The 18,132-nt window shown below is 39.4% G+C and overlaps 1 protein-coding gene across 1 annotated transcript; it reads left to right on the top strand.

Annotated features, from left to right (window-relative positions):
* The first annotated feature begins 10,372 nt into the window (after window positions 1-10,372).
* Window positions 10,373-11,333, top strand: LOC123410948 (mavicyanin-like). Its single transcript, XM_045103870.1, has 2 exons — window positions 10,373-10,706; window positions 10,906-11,333. Exons 1-2 carry the CDS (start codon window positions 10,439-10,441, stop codon window positions 11,223-11,225), a joined length of 588 nt encoding a protein of 195 aa, XP_044959805.1. The 5' UTR covers window positions 10,373-10,438; the 3' UTR covers window positions 11,226-11,333.
* Window positions 11,334-18,132: the final 6,799 nt, after the last annotated feature.

The following is an 18,132-nucleotide window of genomic DNA, read 5'->3' as shown; positions in this document are numbered from 1 at the left end:
AGTAGCATATCACATCAAATACAATACATCATCCACCGACTCCATGCTCGACGGCGATGCTACGGTTCCTACGCGCTAGATCTACCGACGGGAAGGGGGAGGAAGACTCGTGCTCACCCACTGGACGAGGACGTCGTGCCTGTCGGAGAGGAAGTAGAGGAAGGAGTGGAAGAAGCCACGGAGGGGAAGATCGTTGGAGAGGAAGTAGTCATCGTCGATGTAGGGGTAGCAGTCCCGATCTGCTCCTCCTAGCTGCGGGAATGGGTTCCCTGGAGGTCCTGCGTGCCCGCCAAAGGGTTCGAGAGGACGCAGGGGCACGACAATGACGGCGAGGACCTCCTCAAGTCACGGCCATGGCGGGGGAGCTCGCTTACCTGCTGTCGACGAGGGAGAGGGAGGAGGAAGGAGGGGAAAGAAGTGGCGGCGGCTTGGAGGAACCCTAGGGTTCTTTATAGGAGGAGGAGGAGGCGAGGGACGCGCGGCCTCGACGTCCGTGACGGCGTCGCCTCTCTGTCTCGTCCCCTCTCTGACGAAACTGACGGAAGAAGGAGGAGGAAGACGGCGTCTACACGGAAAGGCTACGCGCGAGAGGGAGTTGGGCCAGCCAGAGGGAGAAGGCCCAACTGGATGCGCCAGATAAGAAAAAGGAAAACCCACTAGGGTTTTCCTATTTAAAACAAAACGGAGACAAAACTAAATGCACAGGCAACACTGTTGAAGCTAAAAATAAAACAAAAATGCCCCTGGTCATAAGGAATTATGACCCATTAAAATAAAATGAAAAGGGAATTTTTGGGAGCTTATAAATATTTACAAAACAGAATTAATTGATCTGTTTTGTGAATATTTACACCACTAAAACTAAGTTCCAAACACTAAAAACATAGCATCACATCTACCACAATCTTCTATTATTATATACTTAAACGATAGAAAACGAACGGTAAAGATTTATCTATATAAAGTTATGACATGTCAACGGCTGAGATCTATTATATTATTAAAAGTAAAATAAGAAGCGTTACATGCAAATAATATCGTTACGTTAAAATAGAGATTTATCTATATAAAATTATAACATGTCAACGGCTGAGATCTATTATATTATTAAAAGTAAAATAAGAAGCGTTACATGCAAATAATATCGTTATGTTAAAATAGTTCAATCTGTCAAGTCCAAACAAATAATTTTAGACCGGATCCACATGATTTTAATAGGAAAAAGAGGGGTAGTACGATGGGAGCCAAACACGATTAACATGGGAAAAAACAAGTTGTCCGGTTGGCACACGTAATACGCACCACCATTAGCGAGGTGCAGATTTCCAGCAAGGCAGCAAGAGTCCACGTGCAAGAATAAACAATGTATACATACATGTGTATGTATATCTACGTAAAAGGCAATATAGATTTCCGGCAAGACATGTGCAGTTGATTAGTTTTCATGCAAAAGCATAGAAGGACATGAGCATCAATCCATTCGGTTTATTTGATTTTGGACGACACCACGTATATACAATTGGAGAATCACACGGACACTCATCCATATATATATAGCTTCATAAGTTCATCATTAAGCTAATAAACAATGAAGTATTTTTCATTAAAAGACACGAGCATCAATCCATTCGGTTTATTGATTTTGGGCGACACCAGGTATATACAATTGGAGAATCACACGGACACTCATCCATATATATAGCTTCATACGTTCATCATTAAGCTAATAAACAATCACGTATTTTTCATTAAAAAATATCTATTATATAAATTAAAACAATATAATAAAAATGCAGCAAATTCGTCTACATATGATAAAACCATATGCTCCAGTTATTCGGATTATAATGGCCTAGATTAAAAGATAAATAGGTGTTCTTTTATGAAAAGATTAAAAAGGTTTTACATATGAGATAGGTTAGTTAATCGATGACAAGTACTAACTACATACACCAAGAACATTAACTATGTGAAAGAAACGTGCAAAGGTATTTCAAACAAAATGCACGCAAAATCGAATAACGTTCAATAGTCCAACTCATCCATATATACAACTTCATACGCTCATCATCCAACTAATAAACAATGAAGCATTTTTCATTCAAAAGTATCTGTTATATAAACAAATAATATTGTTACGTTAAAATAGAGATTTATCTATATAAAATTATGACATGTCAACGGCTGTGATCTATTATATTATTAAAAGTAAAATAAGAAGCGTTACATGCAAATAATATCGTTACGTTAAAATAGTTCAATCTGTCAAGTACAAACAAATAATTTTTAGACCGGATCCACATGATTTTAATAGGAAAAAGAGGGGTAGTACGATGGGAGCCAAACACTATTAACATGGGAAAAAACAAGTTATCCGGTTGGCACACGCAATACGCACCACCATTAGCGAGGTGCAGATTTCCGGCAAGGCAGCAAGAGTCCACGTGCAAGAATTGTTTAAACAATGTATACATACTTGTGTATGTATCTACGTAAAAGGCAATATAGATTTCCGGCAAGACATGTGCAGTTGATTAGTTTTTTCATGCAAAAGCATAGAAGGACATGAGCATTAATCCATTCGGTTTATTGATTTTGCACGACACCACGTATATATAATTGGAGAATCACACGGACACTCATCCATATATGTAGCTTCATACGTTCATCATTAAGCTAATAAACAATCAAGTATTTTTCATTAAAAGACACGAGCATCAATCCATTCGGTTTATTGATTTTGGGCGACACCAGGTATATACAATTGGAGAATCACACGGACACTCATCCATATATATAGCTTCATACGTTCATCATTAAGCTAATAAACAATCAAGTATTTTTCATTAAAAAATATCTATTATATAAATTAAAACAATATAATAAAAATGCAGCAAATTCGTCTACATATGATAAAACCATATGCTCCACTTATTCGGATTATAATGGCCTAGATTAAAGATAAATAGGTGTTCTTTTATGAAAAGATTAAAAAGGTTTTACATATGAGGTAGGTTAGTTAATCGATGACAAGTCCAAACTACATACACCAAGCACACTAACTATGTGAAAGAAACGTGCAAAGGTATTTCAAACAAAATGCACGCAAAATCGAACAACGTTCAATAGTCCAACTCATCCATATATATAACTTCATATATATAACTTCATACGTTCATCATCCAGCTAATAAACAATGAAGCATTTTTCATTAAAAAACATCTATATATAAATTAAAACAATATAATAAAACGACAGCAAATTCATCTACATAAGATAAAACCATATGCTCCATTTATTCTGATTATAATGGCCTAGATTAAAAGATAAATAGCTGTTATTTTGTGAAAAGATTAAAAAGGTGTTACATATGAGGCAGGTTAGTTAATCGATGACAAGTCCAAACTACGAACACCAAGCACACTACCAATGTGAAAGAAACGTGCAAAGGTATTTCAAAAAAATATGCATGCAAAATCGAACAACGTTCAACAGTTGAACGAGAATAAGAAAAGTTCTCTTTTTTGCGGGAATAAGAAAAACACTTCTCTGAAAAAAATAAATAGATACTAAAAATAACATGTACAAAACCTGGTCATGCATAATACTAAAAATAACAGGTCACTTTCATACAATAAAGCCTATGAGTGACTCTTTCCAAGAAAGCATATGTGCAAGAAAAACATGCATGCGAACCAACATGTGATTGAATGGTTAGTAACACAATGATATTTCCAGCCCACCAGTTACTATCTTCTTCTATAAATAAAAATATATATCGATGGTAACGTCTGCCCGTGGGGTGAAATAGCGATCGACTAAGAGAAGTAGAAGAGAAACATATGCGGATTTGGAAGAGAAGTAGAAAAGAAACATATGAGGACTTGGAATGAAATTATCTGCATTGTAGGGTTGTAATGTTTATCACATATCGATGAGTTTGCAAATAGTAGTACAACTAACTGTGAATTCACACCAGAGTCAGTATCATGTTTCCGTGAGACACATGTTTTTGGTATTATAACTTTCTTCAATTTAAATACTATATCAATGCTACGTGAGAAAAATATACATTCAATACATTTGGTTTTTGCTAGAGGGGAAGTTAGTGGGTGAGAAAAATAAATAAATATAAATATAAGACTTGACTAAGTGATAGAGGATTTTTTAGCAAAAAACATAGGCACCAATTCATAGAAACTTCATAATGAATAATTTATTTTTTCTTTTGAAGACGCAATGAAAGCCAAAAGAAATTGGCACTACCAGAAATCAAACTATACACCGGTTACATTGGTTTATGTTCGAGCGCCATATATAAAATTACATTAAAATTAGAAGACAGAGAAACATATATATATATATATATGGTGAGCACTTTAGTGACAAATCAAATGCAATAAAATAGGTAGGATAGGTGCCAATATATAACATAATATATTGCAAATCTAGCCGCGCAAATGCGCGGGCCACCATGCTAGTTCATACTAAAGCACGAGCATTTTTGAAACAGGGATGGAGCAAGAGAATCTTGAGCTTGAGATAAATAGAGAGGAAGAAGTTTTGAAACCCTAGTGCAAACCAACATAGTTGCTCCTACTTTCAAACAACACCCACATCACTTGACATAACATCATCACATCATCACATGACACACCACATACATGGATCACAAGAACAACAAATACAAAGAGGCATGGAATGATAAGGATGCATGCATGCAAAAGGAAACATGACAAGGTAAGCATCAAATGAAATAACACATGCATTGAACTCTCATGGCAATGACAAGATGGACCCACATACAGAAGGTTTCAAATAAGGCAAGTTACACTCTGGGCCATTACAGGTACGTAGATCCAAATCTCCACTCGTAGATGGACATCACCATGATAGGTTTTCGTGTGCGTAGAATTTTTTTTGTTTTCCATGCAACGTTCCCCAACATATTCCACCAACATCTGGGTACACAATTGGATCCCAAAAGAAACAACACCTCGTTCGATCACCTCTCTGATCACGAACCCCCTACCATGGTTTTAGAACTGCTTTCTCCAGCAACAACGTCATGGAATGAAGGGCTAGTTTGTTCGGTGTTTCTAACGATTGATGTGAATGCTATATTGAAGATACCTACATGCACTAACAATACCCCCAAACTCCTGGGCGTGGTTTCCTCACAAGAAAGGCAAGTTTTCGGTCTCGTCTACCTACAAGTTTCTCCGGAATACCAAACTACAGTGGGAGGAATGGCTTGAAGGGTGTAGTGTCTCCTCTCACACCCAGAGAGATGAGCATTCTTGGTGCTCCATGTGGAAGCTCATCGTGCCATCCAAAATCAAAATTTTCCCGTTGAGACTCGCGCACCATTCTCTTCCTACCACTTACGTGTTGAAGCATAGAAATATGGCAGATCGGAATGTCTGCACGCTGCGCGGCAACCTGGACTCATGACGGCATGCCCTCGTCTCTTGCTCCATGTCTAGGTGTGTGTGGGGCTGTCAGACGAGGGGATTGTCTCTCACATGGCAGCAAACACTGAACCAAATGCAAGGCTCTGGCCATTTGAGCTTAGTGACACTCTGGACCAGGACAGCTTCCCAAGAATGGTGGTCACCTTGTGGTCTATTTGGTATGCCACATGCAAGTCTGTGTATGAGGCTATCTTCCAAAGCTCTCAGCAAACGAAATCCTTCATCGATAACTTTGTTGCAGAGCTGGGACAGGCTACCAGCGACAGGAGAAGTCCTTCTGCGGCACCCCAAACATCGAAGGCATCATGGCGCCCTCCTCCGCATGAAACGGTCAAGATCAATGTTACCGGAGTTGCCTCACGGCTATTTCATGGAGTTGCGGTGGCGGCCATCTATCGTGACCATACGGGGCTTTACCTGGGATCTTCGGTGATGGTTTTCCACGGAGCCGATGATCATGCTATCTGGGAGACCTGAGCGTGTAGGGAATCTTTATCTTTCGTGGAGGACTTGGATGTGCTTAATATTTGTATTGCCTCAGCTCGTTAGGAAGTGGTGAACAACATCACTAGGGGGACCCTAATGCAGCTATAGTTCATGAGATCAACCACCATCGTAATAACTTTCAGCCTAGTTCTTTTTTCTATTGAGGCTCGGGCAGCTAATGTTGAGGCCAATAATCTTGCTAAGTTTGCTTGTAACTTAAGTGTAGGTAGACATGTGTGGCTGGGTACCCCCCACGACACAAACATTGTACGTGTTACTTGCTCTGAATGAATAAAGCAAACGGGATTTTTCCAAAAAAGCGTGCTGTCGTTGTCGGGCGACTGAGACCTCCTAGCACCGATTTGCGTGTGTGGCGCCATGCGCTAAGGTTTGTGGGCCGATCCAAATGTTGTGTTGCGATCGCTGTTGATCGGTCATGGTTGACTTGTCAACCATTGACTTTTATAAAATTGGGAAAAGTTCATGAATTCAAAAAAATTCATGGCTTCGAAAAAAGTTCATGAATTTCTAAAAACATGTGGTTTCTAAAAAAATCATTTAAAATTTTTGGTTGTAATTTTAAATTTTTAAAAACATAAAGTTCCTGAATTTTGACAAAAAACCACAAATTTGATAAAAGTCAATAACTTTATAAGAAGTTCATCAACTTTGAAAGGAGCTCACCAATTTTGGAAAAAAATTTCATTTTTTTCAAAAATCACAAGTTTGAAAAAAGGTCATCAATTTTGAAAAAAAGTTCATCAAACTTAAAAAAAGTTCACAAATATGAAAAAAAATCTTTAATTTGGAAAAAAAGATCTTTGAATTTGAAAAAGTTTGTGAATTCCAAAAACAGTTCACAAATTAGAAAAACGTTTGTCAAAATCAAAAAATATTCATGCATCTAAAAAGGAAAATAAAAATAAGAGAAATATTTTTATAAAAATAAAGGAAAGTACAAACAAATCTGGTCCAGAAAAAACCAAATGGAAAAAAGAGAAAAAAGTTGGGAAGCTCCCCAAAACCGGCATTGCTCTTTCCATGTGGGGTCTTATATGGGCTCGCCAAGGTTGAAGCCCATGTATGAAATCATTAATTAAGGAGTATATCTGTTAACGATCACTTCTACCTCTTGAGGTTGCGACAAGTGACGCAATGCATGCGTGCAACTTGTCGCAACTTGGGTGTTTTTCTTTTTTTCGTAGATTCATATTTTCAAAAGGTTTTATCACCTAAACTGTGTGTCCAAATCTTAAATTGTTTTCACCGTTGAATTTCTCGCGTTGAGATATTCCAAACTAGATCCCATGTTGATAGATTTTCACGAACTTTTTTGATTTATGAAAAAACGGCTAAAAAGCCCGTGCCTCTCGCGATGGAAAAAACAGAAAATGTATTTTTTTCGCGTTTTTTCCTTCCCGAGAGGCACGGTCGTGCCTCTCATGAAGGTAAAACCGTGCCTTTCACGGAAGCAAAAAACGTGCCTCTCGCAAAAAATAACATGTTTTTTCGCTTTTCGAGACGCACGAGCATGCCTCTCACGAAGGCAAAAGAGTGCCTTTCGTGGAAGCTAACCGTGGCTCTCATAGAAAAATAAGAAAATGTGTTTTTTTACCTTTCCGAGAGGCACGACCATGCCTCTCGCGAAGGCAAAACCGTGGCTCTCGCGGAAGCAAAACTGTACCACTCGTAAAAGCAAAATCATGCCTCTCGCAAAAGAAAAACACAACGCATTTTTTCGTTTTCAAGAGTCATGGATGTGCCTCTCGTGGAAAAAAAACAAAAAATGTGTTTTCTCGTGCAATTTGTTTTAAAAAAAATCATCGAAAAGATAGTAAAGACCGGCGGAAAACCAAAACACCAAAATTTTTTAGAAAAAATCAATCTAAAAATTTGAAAACGCGTGCGTAAAATTATAAAATACGAAATTCAAAGAAAACGCTCAAAACGCGACACGTGGGCGTGGCTAAGAACAGGCCAAATGGCGGCACATGAAAGTACTAGTATCTCTCTAGCATGAGTTAACGAAATGTACTGATGTAGTTGGGGCCAAATAGGATTTGCGCTATGTGCCAATAGGATCCTCGTTTCATCGTCGTGTCGTTTTTTTTGAAAAAAAAAATCACAACCAGAGAAACACATGGGAAGCAACCTCAACGCGGCCCATGCAAGCAACCATAGTGCATATGGCCTATCAATAAAACAAATGCAACACGGTGCCGGACGAGAGTTCCTATATGACGCGTTGTGCAACAAGTTGCTGGCCTTTCGCACCGAGGCGTGTCCCTGGCGGGATTTATGGGCCGCGCACACGTTTCTGCAATTCCGTCTATTGTTTCGAACCGTTAGCAATTGAAAAAATGTCCATGTTTTTAGAACTTATTTTTATATTTCAGAACGGTTTTCAGCCTTTCAAAAATTGTACATGGTTATAGAAATCCGAACTTTCTAAAGATGTTTTATGAAACCCGAATATAATTCAATATTTTTAAAGCACAAACTATTTGTAAATCTTGAGAACAAGTTTTAAAAACGAGAACAATTTTGAGAAATCATGAACAAATTTTGAAGCGTGAATTTTTTTTAAAGCACAGACATTTTTTAAAATCTTGAGAAAAACAATTTGAAATAGAGAACAATTTCGAAAAACACCGAACAAATTTGAAAGGTTGAACAAAATTGGAAAACATGAACATTTTTTTCTCTTGAGCACAAATTTTGGAAACGAGAACAAAATTTTAAAGCATGGATATTTTTTCAATCTTGAGAACAAACTTTTGAAATGGAGAATTTTTTTGAAATCCACAAACAAATTTCGAAGCACGAACAATCTTGAACATTTTATAAAACTAAGAACAAATTTGAAAGCACGAAGAAATTTTTAAAGCAGTAACAATTTTTGAATCTTCAGAACAAATTTTGAAACTGAGAACAATTTTGAAAAATCCTGAACAAATTTGGAAACACAAACAATGTTTTGAAAGCACGAACATTTTGTGAATCTTGAGATCAAAATTTTGAAATGGTGAACAATTTTGAAAAATCCAAACAAATTTGGACGCGCGAACATTTTTTAAAGCATTAATAATTTTTTAATCTTGACAACAAATTTTGAATCCAAGAACAATTTTGAAAATTGCTGATTGAATTTGGAAACTTGAACATTTTTGCTAATCAGAAACAATTTTTGAATCATGGGAACAAAAATTTGAAATGAAGAACAATTTTAGAAAAAAAATCAATTTTTTTTGTAAGCACGAACACTTTTTGAAAGCACGAATTTTTTTTGAATCTTAAGAACAAATTTAGAAACGAATAACATATTTTTGAAAATATAGAACATTGTTTTAAAATCAAGAACATTTTTTGAAAATGCTTAACATTATTTAAAAATCCAAAATATTTTCTAAAACAGAAAAAAACAGAAAGCAATAAAGGAAAAATAAAAAATGTTTTGGTGAACATTCTAGAAGTTTTGCGAAACTAACAAATACCCGGCTGGGAACCTCCGGGAGGTTTCCAATACCGGGACGCTGCAACCTGTAAATGGCCAGCCCATTTAAAGTTGCTAGCTTCCCTGCGAAGCCCTGATATTGCTTCGCACAGAGCGGCGAATAGCATTTTCCGTGCCGGACAAAAGAGAAACACCAGCCGACACCAGACAAACACTTTGCTTGAATCGTATAGCAATTAATCATGTGGTTGAAACATAGCTAATTCTCATCTAGAAGAGAACTAGCAAAACCGATATAAGTAGTACAAAAAAATTAAATTCGGATGCATGATTTCATGTTGATACAAGTCTTTACCTAAGCATGCATGATCGTATGTTGAGGGGAAGCTTGTTACATGTCGAGGTGACATATTTGCATGTTGAGAAAAATAGCTTAGCAGAGGCTAGATATTTCCATATAAAGATTTCTACATTTGACTCTTGATCAATCTTTTTTTTTTGAGTGGGTCGATCTCAATAGCTAGCCTCAGCCAGTTGTGAAAAGGAGAAATGCATGCCCGTACGTACCAACCTACAGCCGCAGTGTTTCTCAAATAAAGAGAGAATCTGCAGTGTAGTTGGTCTGAAGTTTGAACACCGTCGCTCACATTTCCTCGCTAGCACTTAATGCAAGTAGATATGATCTGATTTGATGGTCAGCCAAGAACATCAGCGACGGTCTATTTCTTCATCGCACGGCAGTCATAAGCCCGGCGCTACCCCACTTAATTAATCTCCTGTGATCCTCTTGTTACGCTAGCAAGCTAGTCGCGTGGACGGACCACTGCCCATGGGATAGCCAGAAATGAACATGACCACAAAAAAATTTGAAAAGGAGAAATGAACATGACATGACCCAGCAACAACCGCACGCGACATTGTACGTAACTGCAATTAACTCCTCGCTCGATCTAGCTAATCCAATTGATTGCATGGATTTATTTATATATCAGCGCTAACCTAAGAGCAGCTGGCTAGCCATTGCATGCTAATTAACTCCTTTCTGCCTCTCTCCCCGCTCTCTTCTGCTTGCTTCTTCCAGGTCCCAGCCGATCGATCGGCAGAGATGGATGTCAGGCGGCGGCGGGCACTGGTGATGGTCGTGGCGGCGATGCTGGCCGCCGTGGCTGTATCTCGGGTTGCCACGGCCGCGACGAGCTACACGGTGGGGGCGCCGGACGGGCTGTGGGACATGCACACGGACTATGCTGAGTGGGTCGCCGCCAGGACGTTCCACCCCGGCGACAACATCAGTAAGCTAGCCGCAGTATATAATATCCTTCGTTTCATAATATAAAAGCGTTTTTGACACGAACATTTCCAGCAACTGGGAACTAATTAACAAAGTCCTTTTTATTGCAACCCCGTGGAAACAAATTTATAAGGAATGTACAGTAGCAGTCACACTGTCAGTTAACTATTGCCTCTTCTCCTATGCGCTCTGTGCTGCAGCGTTCACGTACTCGCGGGAGCTGCACGACGTGGTGGAGGTGGGCAAGGCCGGCTACGACGCCTGCTCCAGCGCCAACAACGTCTCCGCCTTCCGCTCCGGCAACGACGTCGTCGCCCTCACCGCCGTCGGCACGCGCTACTTCCTCTGCGGCCTCACCGGCCACTGCGACAGCGGAATGAAGATCAGGGTCGACGTGGTCGACGCGTCCACCGGTCCCGCAGCCGCGCCGCCCACTACGTCTGCCGGGGGTAGCGTCGTCGCAGGCCTTGGCGCGCTTGTGGTCACGCAGGCTCTCCTGGCCAGCATGAGCGTGTGGTGATGTATTCCTCAGTACATACATACGTCCGTAGTATGCTTTTGGTTTCGCTTTTGTTTTATTTGTGCTTTTGGTATCGCAGCTTGTGATTGATATTTCAGTTTTTCTTTCCGGTGGATCACGTTTTCTGATTAAGACGTTCGTTTATGACTCTGTATCTGGAAATTTCTCATGACAAAAAGTGTGAATAGGAGTATGTAATATTTATATAGTGTTGATTTTCTTTTCTTTTCATCAAGAATACCATGAAAGTTATTCCTTAGTCAAACTTTTTATACGAGTACAACAGAAGATCAAGTTTATTTCAAAAAAGGTCTTGATTTTTTTGTAATTAACATTTTTTAAATGATAACGTCCATAAGTATGACACGAGGCAACATGGTTCACACACCTGCATAACCATTCATCTTACCACATCAAACATATGATATCAGTGAAATCTTTTTTTTGGACTTAAAAATGTTTTTTCTTAAATAAAAATCTAATTAAAAATCCATTTTCATCATTAAATCCGTCTCGACGAGATCTTAAAACTAGATCTCATATTAATATGTTTTGACAACCTTTTCTTTGGGCCAAAAGTTGCTATGATGTTTACACTAAAATTGCCATAGTGTTTAAAATAAAATTGCCACGACAAGTTTCATCTAGTTTTTTTCTTCTAGATTTATTAATGCTATAATTGTATTTCAACTACTTTCCATGACAATTTTTATTAATTGATCATGGAAATTTTTAGTAATTAACCACGGCAAATTTAATTCATGCATCATGGCAACTTCTAGTAATTCATCATGCCAAATTGTTTTTATAGATCATGACAATTTTATTATTTTGACCATGGCAATTTTAGTATTTTAAACATGAATATATTTTTTATTAACCATGGCAAATTTCATTGCGTGTATCATGGAAAATTTAAATAATTCACCTTGGCAATTTTAGTTTATGGTTCATGAAAATTTTGAGCCATTGACCATGCACTTTTAAAGTAATTACGACAAATTTCCTTTTATTTACGAACCATGTCAAAACTATTTCATGGACCATGGCAATTTTTATTAATTAATTATGAAAAGTTTAGTTTCTTAACTTCTTTTTTATAACAAGTCAAAATTTAGTTTAAACGTAGAAAAAAGTAGTTGAAATATACTATGGCAACTTCAGTGTAATCATGATGGCAAATTTATGTGCAATAGACATGAATTTTTTTAACCCCAAACAAGTCATTGAAATATATCGATATGTCATCTAGTTTCGAAGATTTCGTCGCGCCGGATTTAATGGCGAAAATGGTTTTTCAATCTTTTTTTAAGTGACAAAACATTTTAAAAACTAAAAAGATGAAAAATTTCTGCTGATATCATTAATTGCGTCATTTATGCATGCATGCAGTAACATGACTCAATCTGTAGTCATGAAGACGTGTTGTCGGATGTTGCTTCCATCATACATGTGATGATTATCGGAACCCTTTTTTCTAAATTATAATGCCTTTTTTCATGTAAGTTGTATATACACCGAAGAGCCAAACATCCCTATCCAGGCAGGTTCATATTTCTAAATGGAGGACTCTGGCGGGTATCCAATTTGGCTCCTATGTTCAGATAGACCTGATATCTATACCGTTGCTTCACCCCAAGATTCACACTAGCAGCTGTATTCAGTGTCATATTGCCATTTGGTGTGCCTTTTTTGCTACAGTTGTATGGCCCACATCTGTTGAAGCAGTGACGTTTAGTGTAGTTCACGGAGTCGCCTTAGAGCAAATATAATAGAGCTGAGTTAGCAGGCTACAAGAAAAAAATTAATATATTTTTGCTTAACTGGATGAAAGAAAAGAGGAGAGAGAAGGTAAGTGAGCTATTAGCTAAGAGCCAGCTCTATCACGTGCTCGTAGGCACTTTGTAAAAATGAAATGTGTGTCATATGATAAAAAAAATGCTATTCTAATCAACTATTGCATATGTTGACTATAAAATAAGCTATAGATAATATGACAATGACTTAGAGCCAATAGTTAGCTATACTATGAACCATGCTTTTAGGTACGAAAACGTTGACCGGCGAGGTGATTTATTTTCTCTGCTTGAATCCATTCATTTAATACACAGCTTGGAAGGCTTGCACTATAAACAGACACACGCAACCAGCTGCATTCTCCCAACCCATCTTGTTGAACGTGATTTTTGTTGTCGTGGGAATGTGTTGGTGCTTGATTAGTTCAATGCATGGACGAACTAGCTAGGCTGCTCACGTACAAATTTGTGTGGCATGAGGATCGAGGCAAACCGAGTAAGCCTGAAACAGTCAGCGTGTATGTACGTGCGCGGGTACGTGATCAAGTCTGTCTAAAGGAAGTCTAATTTAAATCTTGAATTTGTATTAGACGAACGGAATGAATCTCTAAATTGAAATTTTGATAGATTGTATACTGAACTATGTAATCTGGGTCTAAATAAAATCTTGATATCGTATCAACTGGAATTCATAGCCGGCCCGTTTTAATTTTTTATTCAAAAAAAATCCAGTATTATAGGAGTACGTATATGTACTGAGGCCTGAAGGTAATACAGTAACTGCTGGTGCGTAGCAGGGAGCGGTGCGTGCAACGCGTCTTAGCGCGGCACGGTGAGGAACAAAACAATCCCGGTACGGCAAGGCACGCACGGCCGATCGTACGGACGGAGCGATGATGGCTCTGTTCGTAGCGGCAAGCATTTGTTTTCTCCCACTTTTTTTGTTCAACGGAAGCGGCAGGCGGTCCTTGTATCCGGTCCGAGCGCAGCCTCATTTGGATCCGGTCCGAGCGCAGCCGCAGCTGAACAGCAATGCCGTCGGATGCATAGACAACCTAATTCGTCCGTAATTACACTTACACACCTACCATCATGTAGAATTCTTGATTACTGAAGGCCTGACCTGTACTACGCTGCAAATTAAGAAATGAATACGAGGAGAAGCAACACAAACTGCTTTTTCACTGTTTTAACTTTTTTCTAAACATGAGCACAAAATGAACCAGGTTTAAAAACATTTCACGATCTGACCCTTTTAGAAACGTCACAAGCCGTGGCGTTGCTGCCTTACTATGCAACGTCTGTCTACCATGGCGTTGCTGCCCTACAGTGACACGCCTGTCTATCGTGACGTTTTTTCTTTTTTGCCACGCCAGTCTAATGTGGCGTTGCAGGCCTACTGTGAAACGCCAACAGCGTTGGCATTGCTGCCCTACAGTGACACGTCTGTCTACCGTGGCGTTTTTTCTTTCTTGCAACGCCAGTCTAATGTGGCGTTGCAGACCCATTGTGAAACGCCAACAGTGCTGGCGTTGCAGACCCACTATGGAACGCAGCGACGACATCCAGCCAGCCCACGGCATGCTGTCAGCAACATGTGTACTGCTGAAACGTCACATTAGACTGTCGTTTGAGTGGGTCTGCAACGCCACATTAGACTGGCGTTTGAGTGGGTCTGCAACGCCACATTAGACTGGCGTTTCTATGTGCGTCTGCAACGCCACGGGCTCTGGTGTTTCAAAAAGGGTCAGATCGTGAAATGTTTTCAATCAGAGTTAATTCCGTGCAATATTTTCATCCCATAGGTCAAAACAGTGAAAAGATCCCAACGCAAAGGGCTGACCTGCACTACGCTGCACAGTCCACATCCATCCGTCAATCGCTTCAGTCAGACCCATCCATCCCCATCCATCTTCCTTTCCCTTTGTTTTCGTTCTGGACGAGAGGAGAGGAAGCCCACGCATCCGTCCGTCCGTCCGTCCATCCATCCATCCATCCATCCAAGGCCTTCATGCAGGTCGCGGCAGCTTGCTGCAGGACGCAACACCGACCCATAAATTATGTAGCAACGACGAAAGACGGGCATAAATCTTTTGTTAGAGCAACTCCAACGGGTCGATTCAAATAGACAACGATTTTGTTCATTTTTTATCCGTTTGGGTTGGCCGTTCATCCGACGTCCGATCTGTTTTAGATATGGATCGGCAGCGCACCCAACGCGCCGACCTATATGTGCCGGCGTGGCCGGCTGATCATCCTATTTTGCATGATTTTCATAGTTTGAATCGAAAATAGCATAGTTATTACAAGCCGAATAAAAATAAAAATGTCTCACATAGTTCGTACATAGTTTTGCTAACGAATAAAAGAAGATAAATCTATTGGTTGCGAACATGAGCGCACATATGCTCAATCAAATCATTTTGCAGTTACACGTGAGTTTCCCAATCACGCATGTCTTGATGAAATTAGATGAACTGTTGAACGTTGCCGCTCCTCCATGCTCAGACTCAACATTCTCACCGTGAAACTGAAACACTTGATCGTACAGACGTTCCGGGTGCTCGTCTTCTACGATCATATTATGCATGGTCACACAAACAGTCATCACCTCCCATAGTTTCTGCGTGCTCCAGATATTAGCAGGATACCGAACGATGCCCCGTCGAGATTGCAAAACATCAAAGGCACGCTCGACATCCTTCCTAGCACTCTCTTGCTCTTGGGCAAATCTTTTCCTCTTCTCTCCGACAGGGTCGGGTATTGTCTTGACAATAGTGGTCCACTGAGGATAGATACCGTCACCCAGTTAGCATCCTTTGAGGATATAGACGACGCCCTATGGGCTATATATATAGGGAAATAGAGGGAAATTTCGTGACCCCTTGGAGGAGGGGTCCGAAAACAACCCTAACTCGGTTTTCTCACACATACGGACTCTAAAAGCAGTCTATAAAATGGTATTTCAAAATAACATGGGCCTGGCCCAAAAATTGTATATACCAAATGGTATATATGTATGCATGTGTGTATGCTTATACATATATTTATGGTCGTATGTGATATTCTATGATATACGTGCTATGAGAAATTCTATGATATATGTACCAAATTCTATGATATGTTTGAAATGAAAAGGAAAATAAAAAACAATAATAAACAATAAACCCCAAAACCTCAAATCACAGAATCCTTTAGTCCCGGTTGGTGTTATCAACCGGGACTAAAGGTCCCTGCCCCCTGGCACACTCTGACAACCACGTGGAGGGGATTTGTCCCAGTTCGTGGCAAACCGGGACTAAAGGGTGGGGCTTTAGTCCCAAGTTAATAGTCCCGGTTAGTGAACCGGGACTATAGGCCCTTACCAACCGGGACTATAGCCCAGTTTTCTACTAGTGCCTGTCTTTGGATGAGATGGTGGCTATCATTTAGTAGACTTTGATGATCCGACTACGAAGGTGTGAGGACATCGCGCCTTAGCAATCATTAAACAAACTCCGAGGTTATTGATCATGCTGGAACACGACCAACCTGACCACAAGGATCTATTTTCTGCACAAAAACAAAGAACAAGCAAGAAACTGAAATTGTAATATGAATATTGCGAATATAAGAGAAAAACATTATTGATGAAGGTAGGGTTATGTGTCGTCTTGTTGTGGTTGTAGAACACAAACGAAGGATGCGACATTGCGGTTATGGAAAACTTGTAATCTAAATAAAACCCAAGTCTAAACGGCGCCCTATGGGCTATATATATATATATATATGGAAATAGAGGGAAAATTCGTGACCCCTTGGAGGAGGGGTCCGAAAACAACCCTAACTCAGTTTCCTCACACATACGGACACTAAAAACAGTCTATAAAGTGGTATTTCAGAATAATAGTGGCCTGGCCCAAAAATAAGGTGATGTAGCACCTCTAATATCCTATGGACGAAAATTATGAAGTGACATCTTGTATATTGCGTCCAAGCCTTCATGCTCTCCTTAAGGCGGCTTCGAAGTCCAAAAATCACCACTGGAAGCACCTCCCCCTCCATGCTTGATCCCGCTTCAATGGTCATCCTCCTGTCCATGCTAGGTCCTTCATTCATAAGTAAAATAAAAGTATCAAATTTGGGCAACATCGTATGTTCATGAACATTAGAAGGATTTTTAACAAACGAAAGTACATGTTATTCAATTGGCGTGTGCGAGCCCTAGTAATTGGTCGAATATGTACAACGGTAAAGGTTGTGGGTGTAATAATGATATTGATGTCCTTATCAACATATACGCACATAACCTCGATAAACAAACAAAATAAATCTAGATGTGAGTTTGGTAATATCTTATACTTTTACCAATCAAACATAATCTCAAGAACATTCCACTTATTTTTTTAGTTTTACTTCTCATATCACCAATCAAATATTCATGTTCTTAAAAAATCAAATGTCCTCAAAATAGATTGTAACCAATTCCTGCAGCAACATGCGGTGTATTATCTAGTTTTTATAAACGAGCGTACGCACATCTTATCTTTGTGAAAACGTATGATCAAATGAGTGGTTACATCATCTTAGATGACGAGGTCATCACAACGTCTTTTTAGTCGACGAAAACGTCTCCTCATTAGATTGACGACACAAACGTCTACGTAATTGACAAAAACTTCTCCACGTATCAAACGTACATCGCCGAAAGTCTGAAAAAAATTCAAAAAAAAAATACAAACATCATTATCAACTATGTGACTTGAATTTTGATGGACAAGAGATATCATTGTCCTTTTACCCATTTAACCACATGTTGGTTTGGTGATGCACGAGACTTTGATTAACTGATGGCACGATATTTAAACAAGCACAATCGTAATTGACCGTGCCTAAAAGATTCTTTGAAGCGTTCAATCGTGCATCTGGGTAGATATGGAGTATGCATATATCGACCAGGCAGTAGGCTAGCAGCTTCTCATTCTTGATTATTCAACGAGCTCACATTCGATTATGGGCTATATATAATTTCCAGATCGACCCGTACAACAACGCGGTTGTCAAATGCTAATTTGACAGAGTCAGTATGACGCATTCAGCGACCTACCATCTCATCATCTGTATATATCCCA

Source organism: Hordeum vulgare, chromosome 7H, assembly GCF_904849725.1.
Source record: "Hordeum vulgare subsp. vulgare chromosome 7H, MorexV3_pseudomolecules_assembly, whole genome shotgun sequence".
NCBI lineage: Eukaryota > Viridiplantae > Streptophyta > Magnoliopsida > Poales > Poaceae > Hordeum > Hordeum vulgare.
This window is presented reverse-complemented; position numbering and strand designations above follow the sequence as displayed.

Coding starts and splice junctions, on each gene's coding strand:
- LOC123410948 (XM_045103870.1), top strand. CDS start 10,439: ATGCTAATTAACTCCTTTCTGCCTCTCTCCCCGCTCTCTTCTGCTTGC. Junction 10,707..10,905: donor CCACCCCGGCGACAACATCA/GTAAGCTAGCCG, acceptor TCTGTGCTGCAG/CGTTCACGTACTCGCGGGAG.